The sequence below is a fragment of the Austrofundulus limnaeus genome, unplaced genomic scaffold (assembly GCF_001266775.1).
Source record: "Austrofundulus limnaeus strain Quisiro unplaced genomic scaffold, Austrofundulus_limnaeus-1.0 Scaffold8, whole genome shotgun sequence".
Taxonomy (NCBI): domain Eukaryota; kingdom Metazoa; phylum Chordata; class Actinopteri; order Cyprinodontiformes; family Rivulidae; genus Austrofundulus; species Austrofundulus limnaeus.
In genome coordinates this window covers 3,806,935-3,822,955 of record NW_013952410.1, presented here as the reverse complement: position 1 = coordinate 3,822,955, position 16,021 = coordinate 3,806,935, and the positions used below count along the sequence as shown (strand labels likewise).

General features: G+C 41.0%; 1 protein-coding gene across 1 annotated transcript in view; it reads left to right on the top strand.

Moving 5' to 3' along the window:
• The first annotated feature begins 2,478 nt into the window (after nt 1–2,478).
• The window catches only part of fbn2b (fibrillin 2b), a 77,937-nt gene continuing 64,394 nt past the window's right edge, over nt 2,479–16,021 (top strand). Inside the window, exons 1-4 of the mRNA XM_014000507.1 lie at nt 2,479–2,586; nt 4,864–5,190; nt 11,309–11,391; nt 11,498–11,599. Coding sequence (XP_013855961.1) covers nt 5,012–5,190; nt 11,309–11,391; nt 11,498–11,599 — 364 coding nt within the window. The 5' untranslated portion in view covers nt 2,479–2,586; nt 4,864–5,011. The remainder of the gene's footprint in view (nt 2,587–4,863; nt 5,191–11,308; nt 11,392–11,497; nt 11,600–16,021) is intronic.

The window sequence follows — 16,021 nt, the reverse complement described above, 5'->3', positions numbered from 1 at the left end:
GCCTTTAATGACTCCCAAACAGTGCCGAGTGGCATCCCAGGAGTCCGATTAACATCAATAAAAAATTTCAGAAGCAAGCATATCAGCTAAGTCTTCATCAGATAAAAGTATCAGATTAAGTCGCCAAGGACGATAGCCCGATTGCGTAACAGGAACGTTCAGTTTCATTATGAGCGGACTATGATCAGAAATGACTATCGCTCCATAAACACATTCACTCACTAAAGGTAAAATCCRTTTATCGAGGAGAAAGTAGTCAATCCGTGAATAGCTCTCATGAACAGGGGAAAAAAGAATACCGTCTCAGGGTCAGATTTCGAAAACGCCACACGTCAACCACTCCATAGATATTAAGAAATGAATTAATTGACTGAGCCAATTTAGAAAGAGAGATCCTCCCCACTGTACTACGATCGAGGGACAACAGCACACAGTTCACATCTCCCCCAATTATGAGATTATGTGTACAGTTGAATCTCTTCTAAACAACTTTATTCTTGTCTCCAATCAGCTCCAGCAGCACACAGCACTGAACAGGCCTCAGAGTAAAATGACCTATGCCTTATCTGAATATACGTATAGAAACAGACTCCAGGCTGCTCTAAGACAGAGACTCCACAGAACTCACTAAAAACTTCTGTTAAAACTTATGCTCCATCAAAGTAATTCAACCTTTTAACATATGTCTCTTCCTGGCTACACCCCTGAAGGTGTTACCTTTTACATCAGTCAGGTTATAGCTAAACAATAAAGCTTACATTTAAGTATTTTAAAAAGTATTTCACCCTTTGCCATCGGTGTGTGGCTTTTGTTATTACTTCATCATCCTGTGACAAAAGCAAACACTAATGCTGCTAACGCAATTTGATATCTTGCGGGGAAGTTGTCACTGTCCGATCTTATCCGTACCTTCAGCTCATTTGCACATGAGCTAAAAGAAATATACCTCATTTGTGCATGAGCTAAAAGAAATACTTCTGGATTACCGTTAACGAACTTGATTTGGGAAAAAATAATTATGAAGGTGCACTAAATTATATTCTGTAAACTGTTTTAATATAACATACATCATATACATTTTGATATTAATAAATATAGATTTATGATGTGTACTGATTTTTTTAAATAAACTTGCAGACCAAAGTGGATCTATTTTCCTAGACATTGTTATAATTCATCAGATATCTGTTTAATTTTTTTCCTGGAATAAAAATCTACATCTTGCAAACATTCCATTCTCTATGAAACATTGCAGGTGACGAAAGACTGAAATCGAATCCATTCGGTCATCAAGCGGTCTAGCGAAATGCTACATGCTAAAATCAAAGCCCTCCCGGCTGCTTTTCTTTTAGCACATGCGCAAATGAGCTGATGGTACAAATCGTGCTTCCGGAACTGATTGGTCAGTGAAAGAAGCATTAGCAGCGTTAGCGTTCGCTTTTGTCGCAGAATGATGATGTCATAAGGAAAGCCATGCACCAACATGCTTTCCATTCTGAAATAGTTATTGTAGTCACAACATGTACGTTTAATCTTACATTTAGTTTTACACATTTAGGATTTAACATTCAGACATAACATTTAAATTTAGGAACAGTGAGCCAAATAGCACTAAAATATTAATGGAAATCTTTTAATTAAATTTTTACACTCAGAAGGTGAGYTAAGTAAAAATGTAAGTAACTTTTTTTTAATTTTATTTTACACTTGGCACCCCATAGGCACTTGGCAGGCTCCATAGTAATTTGATACAATAAACTATGAAACTTAAGCCTTGGTATTTTAGCCTAAAAGGGCCTCATTTAGCTTGTTAATGTGCATATATTACCTTCCTGAATACAGATCAGCATCATTCACAGTTTTTACTTTCATCTCTAGACACTTCACTGCTTTAGAAGTAAAGTGGTGAAATCAGCTTCAAAGTTGCAACATCTGAGATGTGCTCAGCTGTCCTCACCCATATACCACCCAGGTGGCCTCTCTCTCTCTCTCTCTCTCTCTCTCTCTCTCTCTCTCTCTCTCTGTTAGTTTTCTATCAGTGCTTGTGGCAACAAAGCACGAGAATGTGTCCAGTATAGGCAGTAAAAAGAAAGAGTTTGACACCGAGCTTCAATGGAGGCTGTGAAATTACACTTCTGCCAATTAACTGTAAAAAAACATCATGACTTAATTACCTACTTAGTTACTTGCGTCTAAGCATCTGAATTCACTTAAAGATCATCTACTTTGACAGAGGGTTATCTCATCATTAGAGCAGCCCTGAAGGTGTGTTTTTCTTTCTTTCGCGCCGGCGTCTTCAGGCTGATGATAGTGAAGCCGTGTCAGCCACAGGAGGTTTAGCTGCTTGGCCCCTGTTATAACAACTCCAGAGGAGTCTTGAGGAATGTGGGTTTGTCCTGCAGTCCTTTTACTACCCCCCCCTGTCTCTGCCTCCTCTCTGTGTCCCCTCCCTTCCCAGAAACGGGGCAATTCCTTCACTTTTCTTCTTTTCTCACAAGGCTATAGTTGAATGATTCCACTCTGGAGCACGTATCCTGTCTCAAATTGCCGGGCTCCTCAACGCTAAGGCGCTCCAACTGCTGCAAGGTATTTTTTGTTAGGGATCTCTTGATAACTAGAATTTGTTTGTGAATGGCTTTGATTGTGACTTTTCTTTCTAGAGCTCATTGTTTCAGGGAGATTATCCCCTCATRCATGGCTGCTTTTACTGATGGGGGGAACCCAAAAGCTTTGAAAAAAGTTTGGTAAAAAGCAGATASTGTAGGAAGATACAAAGAAAAGTTTTTCACATTTGTTGCTGTCTGACTTTTTGCAGTTTTAATTCCTTCAGGAAAGGCTGAAAGAAGCAGTTAGAGCTTTTTTATTCTGTTTGTGTGTGAGCGAGTTGGAGATGCTGTTGTGGGTTTCTTCATTCATAAAGTCGTGTTGGCATGCACAGATAGTTGCACAGTGGAAAATCTCATTTTCCCTCCTGTCAGCTTCCAGCAGATGACTTTACTGGCTGCTTTGAATGTATAACTTTTGGTATCAGTATACGAGTAAAACTCTATGAACCTGAAGTACAAACAAGTGTGGAGCTTTACTTTTCAGATAGAGTAAATGTAATTGTAATAAAATAGAGTTTTAGTGCAAAACTCAGGTGTTTTTGTTTGATTGTGCGGGGATCTACCTTCAGCTCTTTCTTTTGACAGCACAGTTGCTCCACATAGTTGGGCAATTGATCATTCTTTTGTTCTGCTGATCCCGCCTCCATATATTATCCTTGCCGCAGAAAAAAAGAAGCATTTGTCTCACGTATGAGAGGATTAGTGATAATAAAAGAAACCGAACGGGTCACCTCAAAGAGCAGTTTTAGAACAATGTAAACTATGATATACTGTTACACTAACAGCTTTTCGCTGCCATTCAGGGCCATATTTCTTCTCTTTTCTCTTGTCCACTTCACATATATGAGAGATGTGGTTGGAATCATGACTGCAGGGCTGGTGGAGGTTAGTTCTGCTCAAGTTGTTCATCATCAAGGGCCCCTCAGTTCACAGTTAAATCTGATGTTTGGAAGTCTGCGGGAAAGGAGAGAAGAATGATCAGAGTATTGAAGTCGGGGTGCCAGGATTGTATTGGTCTAGGCTGACAAAGCAGAAACCCAAATCTTTAAAAGCTAATACTAAAGAACAGTTTAACTGATGTTTCACACAAATAAAATGTCTTGCTCTTCCTTTTGGTTGTGAATTAAAATATAATCTGAGTAGTCTTCAGCCTTCTTCCAGTTGCTCTCATTGGTGCCCTCCAGCCCCAAGGCAACAATTTGGGTCATTCAAATATTAAGTGAGTCCTTTCTGTTACGAAGTGTGAGCCTTTTAAAATGGCATCATAACCATGACTATGTATGTTAATGAGGCGTACATTAAATACATTTGATTATTCATAGAGGTCCTTTTTCAGAATAAAAGTATGAAGGACAAATTAGGCAAAGACAGGTGTCCAGATGTGCCTAAACTGCTATAGCATCCTATCCTAATGGGGATTATTATTATTATTTTTGAAATCTGGATTTTATTATTTTTACATGATATTGCCCCTTTAAAGGGGAAATATCATTATTGTTGCATATTTTCCAAACAGAGTACTTCAGGTTTACTTGTGGTTCCTAGAGTTTCCAAAAGTAGGACTAGAATGGGAGGCAGAGCTTTCAGTTCTCAACACTCTGTCTACTTTCAAGACCAGACTTTTCTTTTTGATAAATCCTACAGTTAGGGTTGGCTTGGGTTTCCTGACCTATCTCCTGGTTTTGGTTCTGCTGGGGGTTTCTTCCTGTTAAAAGGGAGTTTTTTCCTTTTCCACTGTTGCCAATGTGATGCTCAGGATGGGAGACTGATGACGTGAAGATTCAATGCAATCTGCTGTTTACTCAGCGCGATCCCTTTTACTAATGTTAATGTGAATGTTTTTGTACAGTAGTTTACATTTGTTGTAACTTGGTGCTACATAATACTGGACTGAATTGAACATTAAAATATATAGATTAAATTTGTTGTTAATCCTGTAAAACCATGGTGGAACTGAGAGATGAATCGGTATCCTGAAGCAACAAACGCTCTTGAAGCCTACTATTGTTCTGCTGTCAGGCTGTTGGGAAGCAGTTTTTCATTTATTCTGTCTACCCATGATGCATTGTGTTAATGATGGCACCACATCCAGTTAATGCAGACAAGAAACAAAGGTGCAGCTGGCACCAACATTAACCAAAAGTTCGCCTTGTATTAAAATAAACAGCCTTTTTTTTTTTACAGAACTCTGTTTGACCAATTAATTTTTTTAAATGTTTTTTCAACTTCTAATTTCTTTTTCTTTCTCATCCTATAGCCCCTGCCCTGGAGTGCACACCAGGAACTTGGTCAGGATTCAGTTCTTGATCCTGGTGCTTAGTCTGGGGGTCCGCACAGTGAGCGCAGAGTCTGAGCAGGATCAGTAGGTGTGGGGGTTTCTGTTGGAGGGACAGCCAGGCTGACCAATGGGACCAGGGAAGCTGGCTCAGGTGCTACTTGGATGGGCGGCGGTGCTTGTCGGGACGATTCACGCAGCTTCTGATCAGACTGGGAATGGACCTTACCAGGCCAGCCGCTTCACGGGGGTAGTGGACCAGAGGGAAGTGCAGCGGGTTCGGCGCCGAGGCCAGGAAACACTGAGAGGGTGAGAAGTTGTGACTTTTGAAATTTAAAGTCAGTAACTTGGCTGGGGATGTTGATCTTTTTCATACAATATGAAGAAGACATAAGTTTAGCCAAGAACAACCAGCTGAATCTGGAGAAGGCTTTCAGCTACTCTGCTTTCTGGACTCAGGCCAGAGCTCATCTTACACTAAATGATGTTGGTGAACACTACTGCACTGTTTTCTCCAAAACACACGTTTAATGTTATCAGGCTGCTCTCCAACACTGAAACCTCTCTATGTGTTCAATGTAAATGGACATTTCAATGGTGAAGAGATGATTAAAAAGCAAGGACAGAAACTGAATAACAGGGAAATGAGGGATGAATTGACTTAACTTAAAGGCACAGTGTGTAGGATTTGTTGTTTTCAGCGACATCTAGTGGTTGAGTGGTTGAACCATCCTCCCTGGTCCTCCCCCCACCCCCCCCCCTGCTTCCAAACACAAAGGAGTTGCTACGGTGTCTCTCAGGTGTCAAAAACCTTGGATAATTCCAACTGCAATGTCTACCAGCAGCTCCAGGGCTAGTGATGTTTCAAGTGGTAAGATTATGAGCTTTAATAAGTAAAATTATACCAGCTACAATGACAGACAACAAATATTACATTTATAGTATTACAACCTAAACAGTTTTTGACGCCGCCACTGCAGTTTGTCCTTCATGAGCCTTCGTAGACAAGATGGCGGTGCAAGATGGCGGCTGCCTGTAGTGGCGACCCGCGACCATGGAGATATAAACAGCTTTTTRTAAGGTAAAAATAATAAAACAAGGTCTTTGTCTGCAATGATTAGACATGTTTTTTATTACTGTCATTAGTGATTATCTCAATTTCGGCTAAAACACTTGACAAAATCCTACACACTGTGCCTTTAATATTAAATATAATAGTTGCCTGGACAGTGTAGCATGAATAACCACGATGGCAGCGCCAATGAACTGCTGCGGCTGGGCCAAAACCCACTGTGCTAGATTTATTTTCAGTTTCTGTTTGAGCATTGTCGCTTGAAAATGATTAACATTCATCTGACACTGAGTAAAATTACTCACCTACATGTGAGCCTGTTTGGTCTAGTCTTCAGTTTGAAGACATCAATTTGTTTTAAGTGTTGCCTGCTTGTTTTTTTTTTTATGTGGATCAGGTTAATTATAACCTGTGTAAACTCATGCTCATCTCTTCCTTCTGTACTTTCACCTGAGAGTTGCACCGGGACTCTGTGGACCAGCAGCAGCTCAGTACTGGGTTCTCAGATTCTCTGGGTGGAATGTGCAGAGAGGTTAGTTTAATGATGGTCATTATTCTGACCCGGAGCTTGAGCGTAGTGTTTATTTGCTGACTAGAGCTCCGTATCCCACTGGTGCTTCTTTGGTAACAAGGGGTCCGACGCTCACTGACACTGATTTATTGGCTCTCAGCACTCTGGCAGAAATCCACTCCGAGGTGGTTTCTGATCGGACCTCGGGCTGCCTTTAATGACTTTCTGGTACTACTTGACTCAGACCTTCTGCCTGGGTTTAGACTGAGATGAGGAAAGTGTGAGGGCGTGAGCCTGTTTTACCGTTTCTCTTCTACTCGTTTCTGCTCGATGGGAGTTTCAAGTTGCTGCAGCTTTTAGATAAAACCTCACAGATTACTTCCATGGATGTTGTCTGACTTGGCAGACAGTCAGCCTGCAGCAGAAAATTACATTTAGACACTCCAGTCCCTTCCAGGATAATGACACTACCTCTACAGTGGCCTAGATGGAGCCTGTATTTACAGTCTGTTGGCTTGTTTTCAAGTAGATCAGCGATATTAGCCTATGGTAAAGAGATTAATTGTTATAAAAAAAACTAAAAAATGTACAATAGGTTGCCTTCAGGCCCGGGCCTCCCTTGAAAAAGAGATCTGAGATCTTAATGGGACTTGCCTGGTAAAATAACAGTAGATAAAACTGCAGATGTGTCAAGATTCACCCTCTGTACACTTCTACTCCTGGTTCTTCGTTCGTTTATTCCATCAACCTGTTTGCCTACTGGTTCTTTTGCTTCCGATTACCTGTTTTTTATTGCCTTGTCAGCATTTTTCTTTCATTAAAGTATCATATAATGTATCTGTCTGCATCTGGGTCCTTGTAATTTTCATCCAACATCACAAGATTAGATCTACAGATTAGGTACTCACATAGAAATAAAATACAAATTCAGGATGCTACAAGTAGCAGATGGCCACCAGTCCCCTTGTTTTAAAAGTTAGCTATTTATTTAACGTTATTTTACCAGGCAAGTCCCATTGAGATCTCAAGTCTCTTTTTCAAGGGAGGCCTGGGCCTGAAGGCAACCTACTGTACATGTTTTTAGGGGTGGGGGAAACTGGAGTACCTAGAGAAAACCCACACAAGCACAAGGAGAACATACAAACGCCACACAGAAAGACCCCAAGGTCCGAACCAGGGTTTGAACCCAGGACCTTCTTGCTGTGAGGCGTCTGTGCTAACCACTGAGCCGTCATGCCGCCAAAATCATTTTACTTTTCTGACTTGCAATTTATTAAGTTAAGTGTAAATTAGTTCAAATAATTATCTAATGGCCCTTTTCCACCAGCGTCTCAACATAACACTTCGACTTGGCTGTACTTTGTTCAGCAAGTTTCGGGTGGTTTTCCATTAAACTTCAGTGACAGCTCTAGTGGGTGGGTTCATCGTAAAGTTGGGTGGTCTCAGAGTCCGAAAATTGATGCCACACGCCTTACCAGCTGGTGGCGGTTATGCTCCATTAAGCTATTTGCCAGCCACCATTAAACATAGTAGAACAAGACGACCCCGAAAAGATACACAACACAACAATGGAGGACATGGTAGTGTCGATACTGCAAATCGTGGATCGGGTTGTTGTGAGAGTAGCTCTTGTGACGCATCCAGTGACTCCACCCCCTGACCAATCAGTGACCGACTGTCTTCTGATGCTGAGTTTTCAGGCCAACATGGTACACTTGTAACCGCCATACAGTAAGTTCTGAAAAAGGGTCTGTGTTYCACGATTCTTTACTAGTGGAAAAGCTTTGGAACCACGAAGAGCCAAGTTGAATCGTGCTGTAGAGGCACTAGTGGTAAAGGGTCACTAGTTATTTTGGTAATTAAAGCTGAATTCCTCTCTTTATGAGCGATAACGGAGCAGATCAAAGTGATTTGCAGGTTTGGGAGGAAGACAAACATAAAGTACATCTTATGTGCCAGCACAGTCATGCCTGTCAGTAATTGGAAAGGTTATGAAGTGGATTCATTCTGGTCATTTTATTTACTTTTCATGTGCAAAAGAAAGTGGACACATGACTGGTTGTATCTGCGTCCTCAACATGTGTTAAAGGCATCATGAAAAGATATTTTCATGCTCCTCAGTTTGTTTTAATGTATTGTTTCCTTCATTACTTTCTTCAGCTGCTTTTCTGACACAGATTTAAACACAAACGCGGACTTATTGTCTCAGTGATTTTGCAATGAAGACTTTTTGGGGCAATAGTGGCTCAGGAGGTAGTAGAGTTGCCTTGTAACTGGTGGGTTGCTGGTTTGAAACCCAGCTCCGTCAACAGTCTGCGCCAGGGCAGCTGTGGCTATAATGTAGCTTACCACCATCAGTATGTAAATGGGTGAATGACTGTAGTGTGAAGCACATTGGAGTCCTTGGACTTGATCAAGTACTAAATAAATTCTGTATACGTATTACAATTTCCACATACAGTATAAGACGTTTAAAATAAGTATTGATTTACTAATGCGTCTGATCTGCCTTATCTCCGTTTGTAATTGGGTCATTTTCTGTAGTTTACATTCCCACACCAACCATATTACTTAGCCTGGCCCTTGCCTTCCTTCCTACGCAGCTCCGCTCAATTTTAATTTCCCGTCACTGCTCCGTCTGGGACTTCTCCCATTGACAATGATTTCGCTGGCAGATTTTTAGCCAGGCCAATCAGAGAACAAAAAGTCAATTTTCTGTGCAGTGTCTGCTTGTAGTTTATTTTACCTGGGCCAATCAGCAAACAGAAGGAGGAGTTTTGAACGACGTCGATGTTCTGCACAGTGTCTGCTAGTTATTTTAGCATACKGCAGTGAAGGAAGTGAATGAAGCCAGTCTGTGTTGATAAGGCTTCAAATTAAATTAAATYTGTCTGACAAAGCAGCAGCCCTCATTTACAGTCGTCTTGTTCGGCTCGGTATATTTCTCCTCAGTAGGGTTGTTTACAGCACAATGATTTCCGGTTAGCTTCTTAGCTTAGCCTCCTTCACACCGACAACACACACATGCTTCAGCAGAGGCCACACCTCCTGCAAGAAACAATTCTCTATTCATAAAGTCCAGACCCTTGTACGAAGCAAAGTGAAGGACAGGGTCTGGTTTAAACCAGGCTAATATCACTGGATCTGAGATAAGAGCAATAAGTGTTAAAGGCAGTAAACTGGTTCAACTTTTGGCCACACAGATTGTAAAGTACTCAACTGGCTGCACCTTTCACAGTATGTTTATTTGGCAATTTTAAGCTTTACAACTATGTAAAAAAGTTTATTTTTACACTCCAACCAGTCCAACCCAGGTTCTYGAGGGCCACTATTCTGCATGTCCTACTTGTTTCTCTGCTCCAACACACCTGATTCAGTGGCTGAATTGCCTCTTCAAGTACTGTAGGAGYCTTTTAATCACCYATTCATTCAAATCAGGTGTGTTGGAGCTGACAAGCCTTTAAAACATGCAGGATAGTGGTCAGGATTGGACACCCCTGGGCCCTTATCCATCCCCTCAGATCTCTAGGAAACGTACCTTTGAACAATTTTACTGTTTTAGGAAAGCACAGCTGTTTCCTTTTAATTACCATTTAAATCAACAAGCGAAGGCTTTTAAAAGGCATCAACCTGGCTACARGAGATTATTTTGTCTTTTTGAGCCCCTTGAAGAGTAGAACATTTTAAAATTGAGAAAAATCCCTGGCTGATACTTCTAAAGCCTGTTGTTTGTGATAAGAAAACAGGCTAGAGAAGGAAAATCAGACCAGAGTTTCTGACTTTAGGGTCAGACCTTCTAACATCAGAACCAGTAAAGCCCAACTTAATTAAAGAAATACATATTTTTAGTTTTTTTATTTTACTGGTATTTAATTGACAACATTGGGCAATTTATTTKGTTAAAACCTCCCTTTTCCCCCAGGATAGAATAAATTTTGTCCTCAGGCAGAAATAGTCTAGACTAAAGAGATATGAATCTTGAAGCAGATGACTTTACCATAAGCATCTGGATCGGACTTTACCCAATTTACTATGCTGGGGTCCGTTGGTTTTCTAGTCRAACCATCAGTAAAAGCAAACAAGGAACCACCAAATCTGATGACCACAATTATATRCCATTACACACCCCGAAAGGTCCCTTGGCGTGACGCACAATCCTAAACTCACTTCCATAAAGTACATAGATTTGGAATTAATGCATATTTATTACTGCCTTAAAATAAACCAAGTCAAAGGCAGGTTTGTAATTATTACAGGATGACAAAAACAGCCGAGTCATAACATGAGCTTGTAAAGCAGCTGCAGGGCTGAGTCTTCCTGCATGTTTATGTGTGTTTGTGAGTGTGTGTGTGTGTGTGTGAGCCGAGTCAGTCATTTTTAGATGTGGTTTAGCCATTTCCTCTGAGAGAAACTCTGTGGCGAACCTGTCAGGCCAATCAAGGCCTCCGAGCGCTGTGATGAATCTTACATCTGTCAAACCGGGGCAAAGTTTGTTGCTGGCTCTCCGTCAATAAAAATCAGAGCYGTCTGAAAGGTTTGGTCATTATCAAGAGAACAGGACACCCAGGCATCAATATTTAGCCTTATTTTCTGGGTTTAGAGTTCAGGATTGAAAAAAAAACCAAAGCATATTTCCACCCCTCCCTTTTTTTCTTCCTAGAAATACCTTCATCCATCATTTAAGGAGGCTTTGTGTTCAACTCTGCTTTCTTTATTCTGAAAGCCTTGATTAGCTCAGAAAAAAACTAATAACTGTTTATCTGTTCAGATTTTTTTTCTTGTTGAAATATGTTTGAAAAGGTGAATAATAAGTTTTTTGCTCATTTTTTTTTTGTGTCTAACAGACCCAATGTGTGCGGCTCCCGCTTCCATTCATACTGCTGTCCAGGCTGGAAGACTCTGTCGGGGGGGAACCAGTGTATTGTTCGTAAGTCTTTCCAACTTCTAATAGTCTTTGGTCAAAATGCACAAACTGGAGACGAGACCAAAGTGGATGAATCTGAGTTTGTCTCTTTTTTTTTCTTCCTCTTCAGCGATCTGCAGGAATTCATGCGGCGATGGCTTCTGTTCCAGACCCAACATGTGCACCTGTTCCAACGGCCACCTCTCTCCCAGCTGTGGAGCGGGAGCCGGAGGTGAGTTCTGCTTTCGCCACAAACAACATGCAGTTACTGCAGCTCAAACATCCAAACATGATCACAAGATGGTACCAAACAGAAACAAATCAACTACATATTTTGCAGAAAAAGTAAAACCTGTTTCTGGAGCTTTAGCACTTTTTATCCATATGCAAATGTCATTTTTGTTGAGAAAATTTTGATTATTGCACAATGTTTCCAAAGCAAAGTGAAGACTTTGAAAAAAACTATTGTGCACTTCACACATGCTCATTAATGCTTTGTGGGCACAAAATAAATAAATAAATAAATAAATAAATAAATTCTGCAGCTGGCTCACGTTTTGACTGTCATCGTTAAGAAGGTTAATTATTGAGAAAAAATAACAGTAAATGGTATTAAAAAAATCAAACAACTACAGGTAAGGGTGTCTCAATACCAGTTTTTCTCAAATCGAGTATGATTACTTCAGTTTGGGTACTGAGTACTTACTAAATTAGTACTTAAGCATTACACAATGGCTTAAAACCCAGTTTCTTTGATTTAGAACCAAGTGGTTCTTCTTCAATATAAACCCCTCTACAGATGTCTTGGAAAAATCTTTAGTCAAGCTCAAAATGGTCTTTGTAATTTGATGTGATTTTAATGCCAGCATCATCTCCACCTACTGGCACAACCTATATAATATTTAAAAAATGTATTTACGTCAAACAGAGTAAAAAATATCCACCATATGTACAACTGTCTGGTTTAATTTGTTGATAATTACCTCTGCCAAAGTGTGATTGGTCAGAAGTTCGTGGGAGTGTGTGTTTGTGATGAAAGCGCTCAGACGCTGTATTTTGCTTCAACCACTCGCTTCAAAGAAAAAAAAAGTCGACTTGCTTCATGATCCGACTGTACCAGGAACAGTTTATAAAGACAGTGAAACAGTTAAAAACTCATAAAAGGGGATAAAACAGATGTTTTTCACAGTGGAATCTGACTGTTGAAAACATTGGAGCTTAATCCGGCACCAGTTTGTGGATGAATAACATCGGGTGACAAGAATGACTTTTTTTCGCATTGGATTCCACCGGGAAGAAACCCATTCGTACTGCCTGCTTAATGTTCGCTACGTCAGAACTTATTCAGCAAATATGTTTCCATCTCTCCTTTTGCACATTAACTCTATTGCAGGATGGGGGAAATTGGCCTTGGTGGAGGTTTGCACTCTCCGAGTGCTTCTAGTTGAAGATATTTTACCTTTTGCCTCAAAGCTAAGGTTGTACATACACACCCCAAATGTATACACAGTCTACAGCTATCTTTGTGGGGACACTGCATTGACTTCCATTAATTTCTACAGCCTAACCCTGACCCCTGATCTCTGACCCTAAATCTAACCTAACCTCAATTCACACCTTAGTCCTAAACCAAACTTCCGACTCACCAAAGGCATTTCTCCCGATGGTGACTGGGCTTAGGTCCCCATAAATACCAGTTGGTCCCCACAAGTAGGGGTGTGTGCCAAAAATGGTCCCCAAATAGGTAGCACCTGCCCGCACACTCTAACACACACACGTACGCACGTTCATTTGTGTTTGGTAGACTATTTCTCTGTTGTAACAATGCTTCTTGGGGCGGCTGTGTCAGGTTAGGGGAGTCGTGCTGTAACCAGTGGGTTGCTGGTTTGACTCCCCATCCATCCATTGTTGTGTCTTTGGGCAAGACACTTCACCCGCCTTGCCTTCTGGTGGTGGTCAGATAGTGGCTGGTGCATGACAGCCCCGTCTCTGCCAGTCTCCCCGATGGCAGCTGTGGCTACAGTGTAACTCACTTCCATCATCAGTGTGTGGTTGTGTGTGTAGATGGGTKAATGACTGAAGTGTAAAATGCTTTGGAGTCTGACAGGACTTGATAAAACGCTATATAAGTTCAAGCCATTTACCATTTCTTGGCAAAAAATCTCAATGTTAAATGCTGCCACATTTGTAAGGAACATGCATTTGTGGGATGAACAGTAGAGCTCAGTATGTGGTTTGTGCACAGAAAAGATTTGCCAGATCTTCTCTGCCAAACAGTCTATTTTGCTGTTTTTATTGACTCTTGTTTTGAGCTTCTGGTACCTCCAAGTGTTCCCAGTCAGGGGCACATATAAGATTTATTGCCAAGAAGCATTGTTACAACAAAGACATAATCTACCAAACACAAATTTCCTTACTTTATGCGTTAATTTTATGTATTTTATCAATCAGTATGAAGTTTGCAACCTATTAAACAGAATCCAGGGACATTCTTTAAATCTGGTCTCATTCAAATTGAGTTTAGGTCTCATTTAATTGGTTCTACATTTATTAGTATAAGAGCCTAAACTCCTGTATTGAGTGTGAAAGTAACAAAGTCACAGGTCTGAAGCACAGCCGTTAGGTCACAGGGTTTGTCAGGATTGAAAATTGAAAATCTGGCTCCCGCAGCTCAATCTGCTGGGCTTCGTTACAGACCACTCAGGATGTGTGTTTGGCCTGAAGTGAAGTGTTTTGTACAAGCTGTGTGTGAAATCATGTTGGGCTTTATGAGATTATTACAGTGTGTGCAGTGTTTCAGTATAAATTGTTACGTGTTGGACATCGTGAAGACAACCTCTGCAGGAGCACGCGGTCTGCGCGTTTGTGTGTGTGTGTTTGTGAGCGCGTGCGCTCAGCTTCGCTGCTTTACTCATTCGGCGTCAGTTCATCAGTCATGCCTGGCCCCCATCAGACCCCCTGACTCATGCTCACATTCCACCGAGCCTACAAAGTCACACATTTTCACTCACAAACTGATTGGTACACACAGATAGACGTATGCACAGATGCTTACATTTAAACAGAAACACAGAGAGGAAGGGTTTTGGCTGTGACCCAGATGTGGAAATTAGGATTCGCTCCGGCCGTAAGGAGGGACGGCCCTTAGAGGAATGATATGGGGGTGGGGGTGGGCAGAAACTCCCAGATATCCTCCAGAAGCAGGGTTTTTGCTAAAKCTGGGAATCCATGACCCTCAGAGGCAACCAGCAACCAAGAGCTCAGCGATAAATTCCTGTGACAGCTTATAGCAAAGCTGCACTGAACTTACACTGTAGAATTCTCCTCAGCACAATCTAAATATTAGATTATTTGGAACTTGCTTCTCGTTTTTTGTGATATTAACCTCCGACACTATCGATCCCAATAAGAAAAAAACAACGTTCTTGTTCAAACTTATTTCGCCAGTTCCAAATTCAACAGAGTAATTCAGCGCAGTCGGAAACAAATTGCAGCTGAATGTAGACCCATTTTCAAAACACCCATTTAATTATCTTTAACTAAATAACTTGCTTCTGGCACCCTGGTTGCTGGATTACAGATGACATATTTATATCTCTTGTCTTGTGCTCGTGGAACACATTAACACCACATTTGATGTTTCATTTATACAGTCATCTTGTCAGCATTTGATTCGTCCACATCGCTAATCAGCAGAAAAGTTCATTTCAGTGAAAAGACAAGGCAGTTTTGTGAGCAGATGAATCACGTTGCATGAATTACCCATCAATCCATGTAGCTACAGGGACGAGAAAAGTTCAAATTGTGAGCTATTTGTCTAATAAACACATTTAGGACAGAGCAGCTGTTCTGAGGATTGTATGGGGTTGTCCTTATAACCTCGTCTCCCTGTAAGCATTATTTCAAAATCACGAGGGATGTTCTTGTCTTAATGCTGAGAAACAGCTGTTTTTAGTCTGACTGGATTCTTAGAAACAGCAGTGAGCCTCAAGAAAGTAAAAAGGGGAGCTTTCTAATGACAAACCATTTCACTTCAACATACTCAGTCTTGTCCACAAGGTAATTCTCTGTCTTTTAGGTATGTGGGTTAGCAAACATTACTTTTGTCCAAACAGAAAATTGAGGATGTGTTTGGTGCAGAGTTAACTCCAATGAAAACCAGGGGGGTAAACTGTATGGAAAGACGTCTTTGCACTGTGGCTGGATTGTCACAACTCATCAGTTTTACATCGGAAAACCTTGAAAAGACATGCACACCCCAGGACTTCCTGTGTTTCTCAGCCTTTCTTGTAAAAAGAAACTCAAAACACCCAGATGTGAGTAGCTCAACACCAGCTAGAACACAGAAGTGTATTGTATCACTGTAATCCTGTTTGCTCATAATCTGGAACAGGGATGGGCAACTTAAATGATGTAAGGAGCCACAATTTTTTGTTGACACTACCAGAGACTCCTGTGTGGTAAAGAGTCTCTGTTGTTTATGTACTTGTGACTTCAGGAAACTTCTCATATTTAGCTTTGTGCAACGTGTTGCAGTGGCGACATATTAAAGACAGATAGATAGATAGGTAGATAGGTAGGAAGGTAGGAAGGTAGGTAGGTAGGTAGGTAGGTGGGTAGGTGGGTAGGTAGGTAGGTAGGTAGGTAGGTAGGT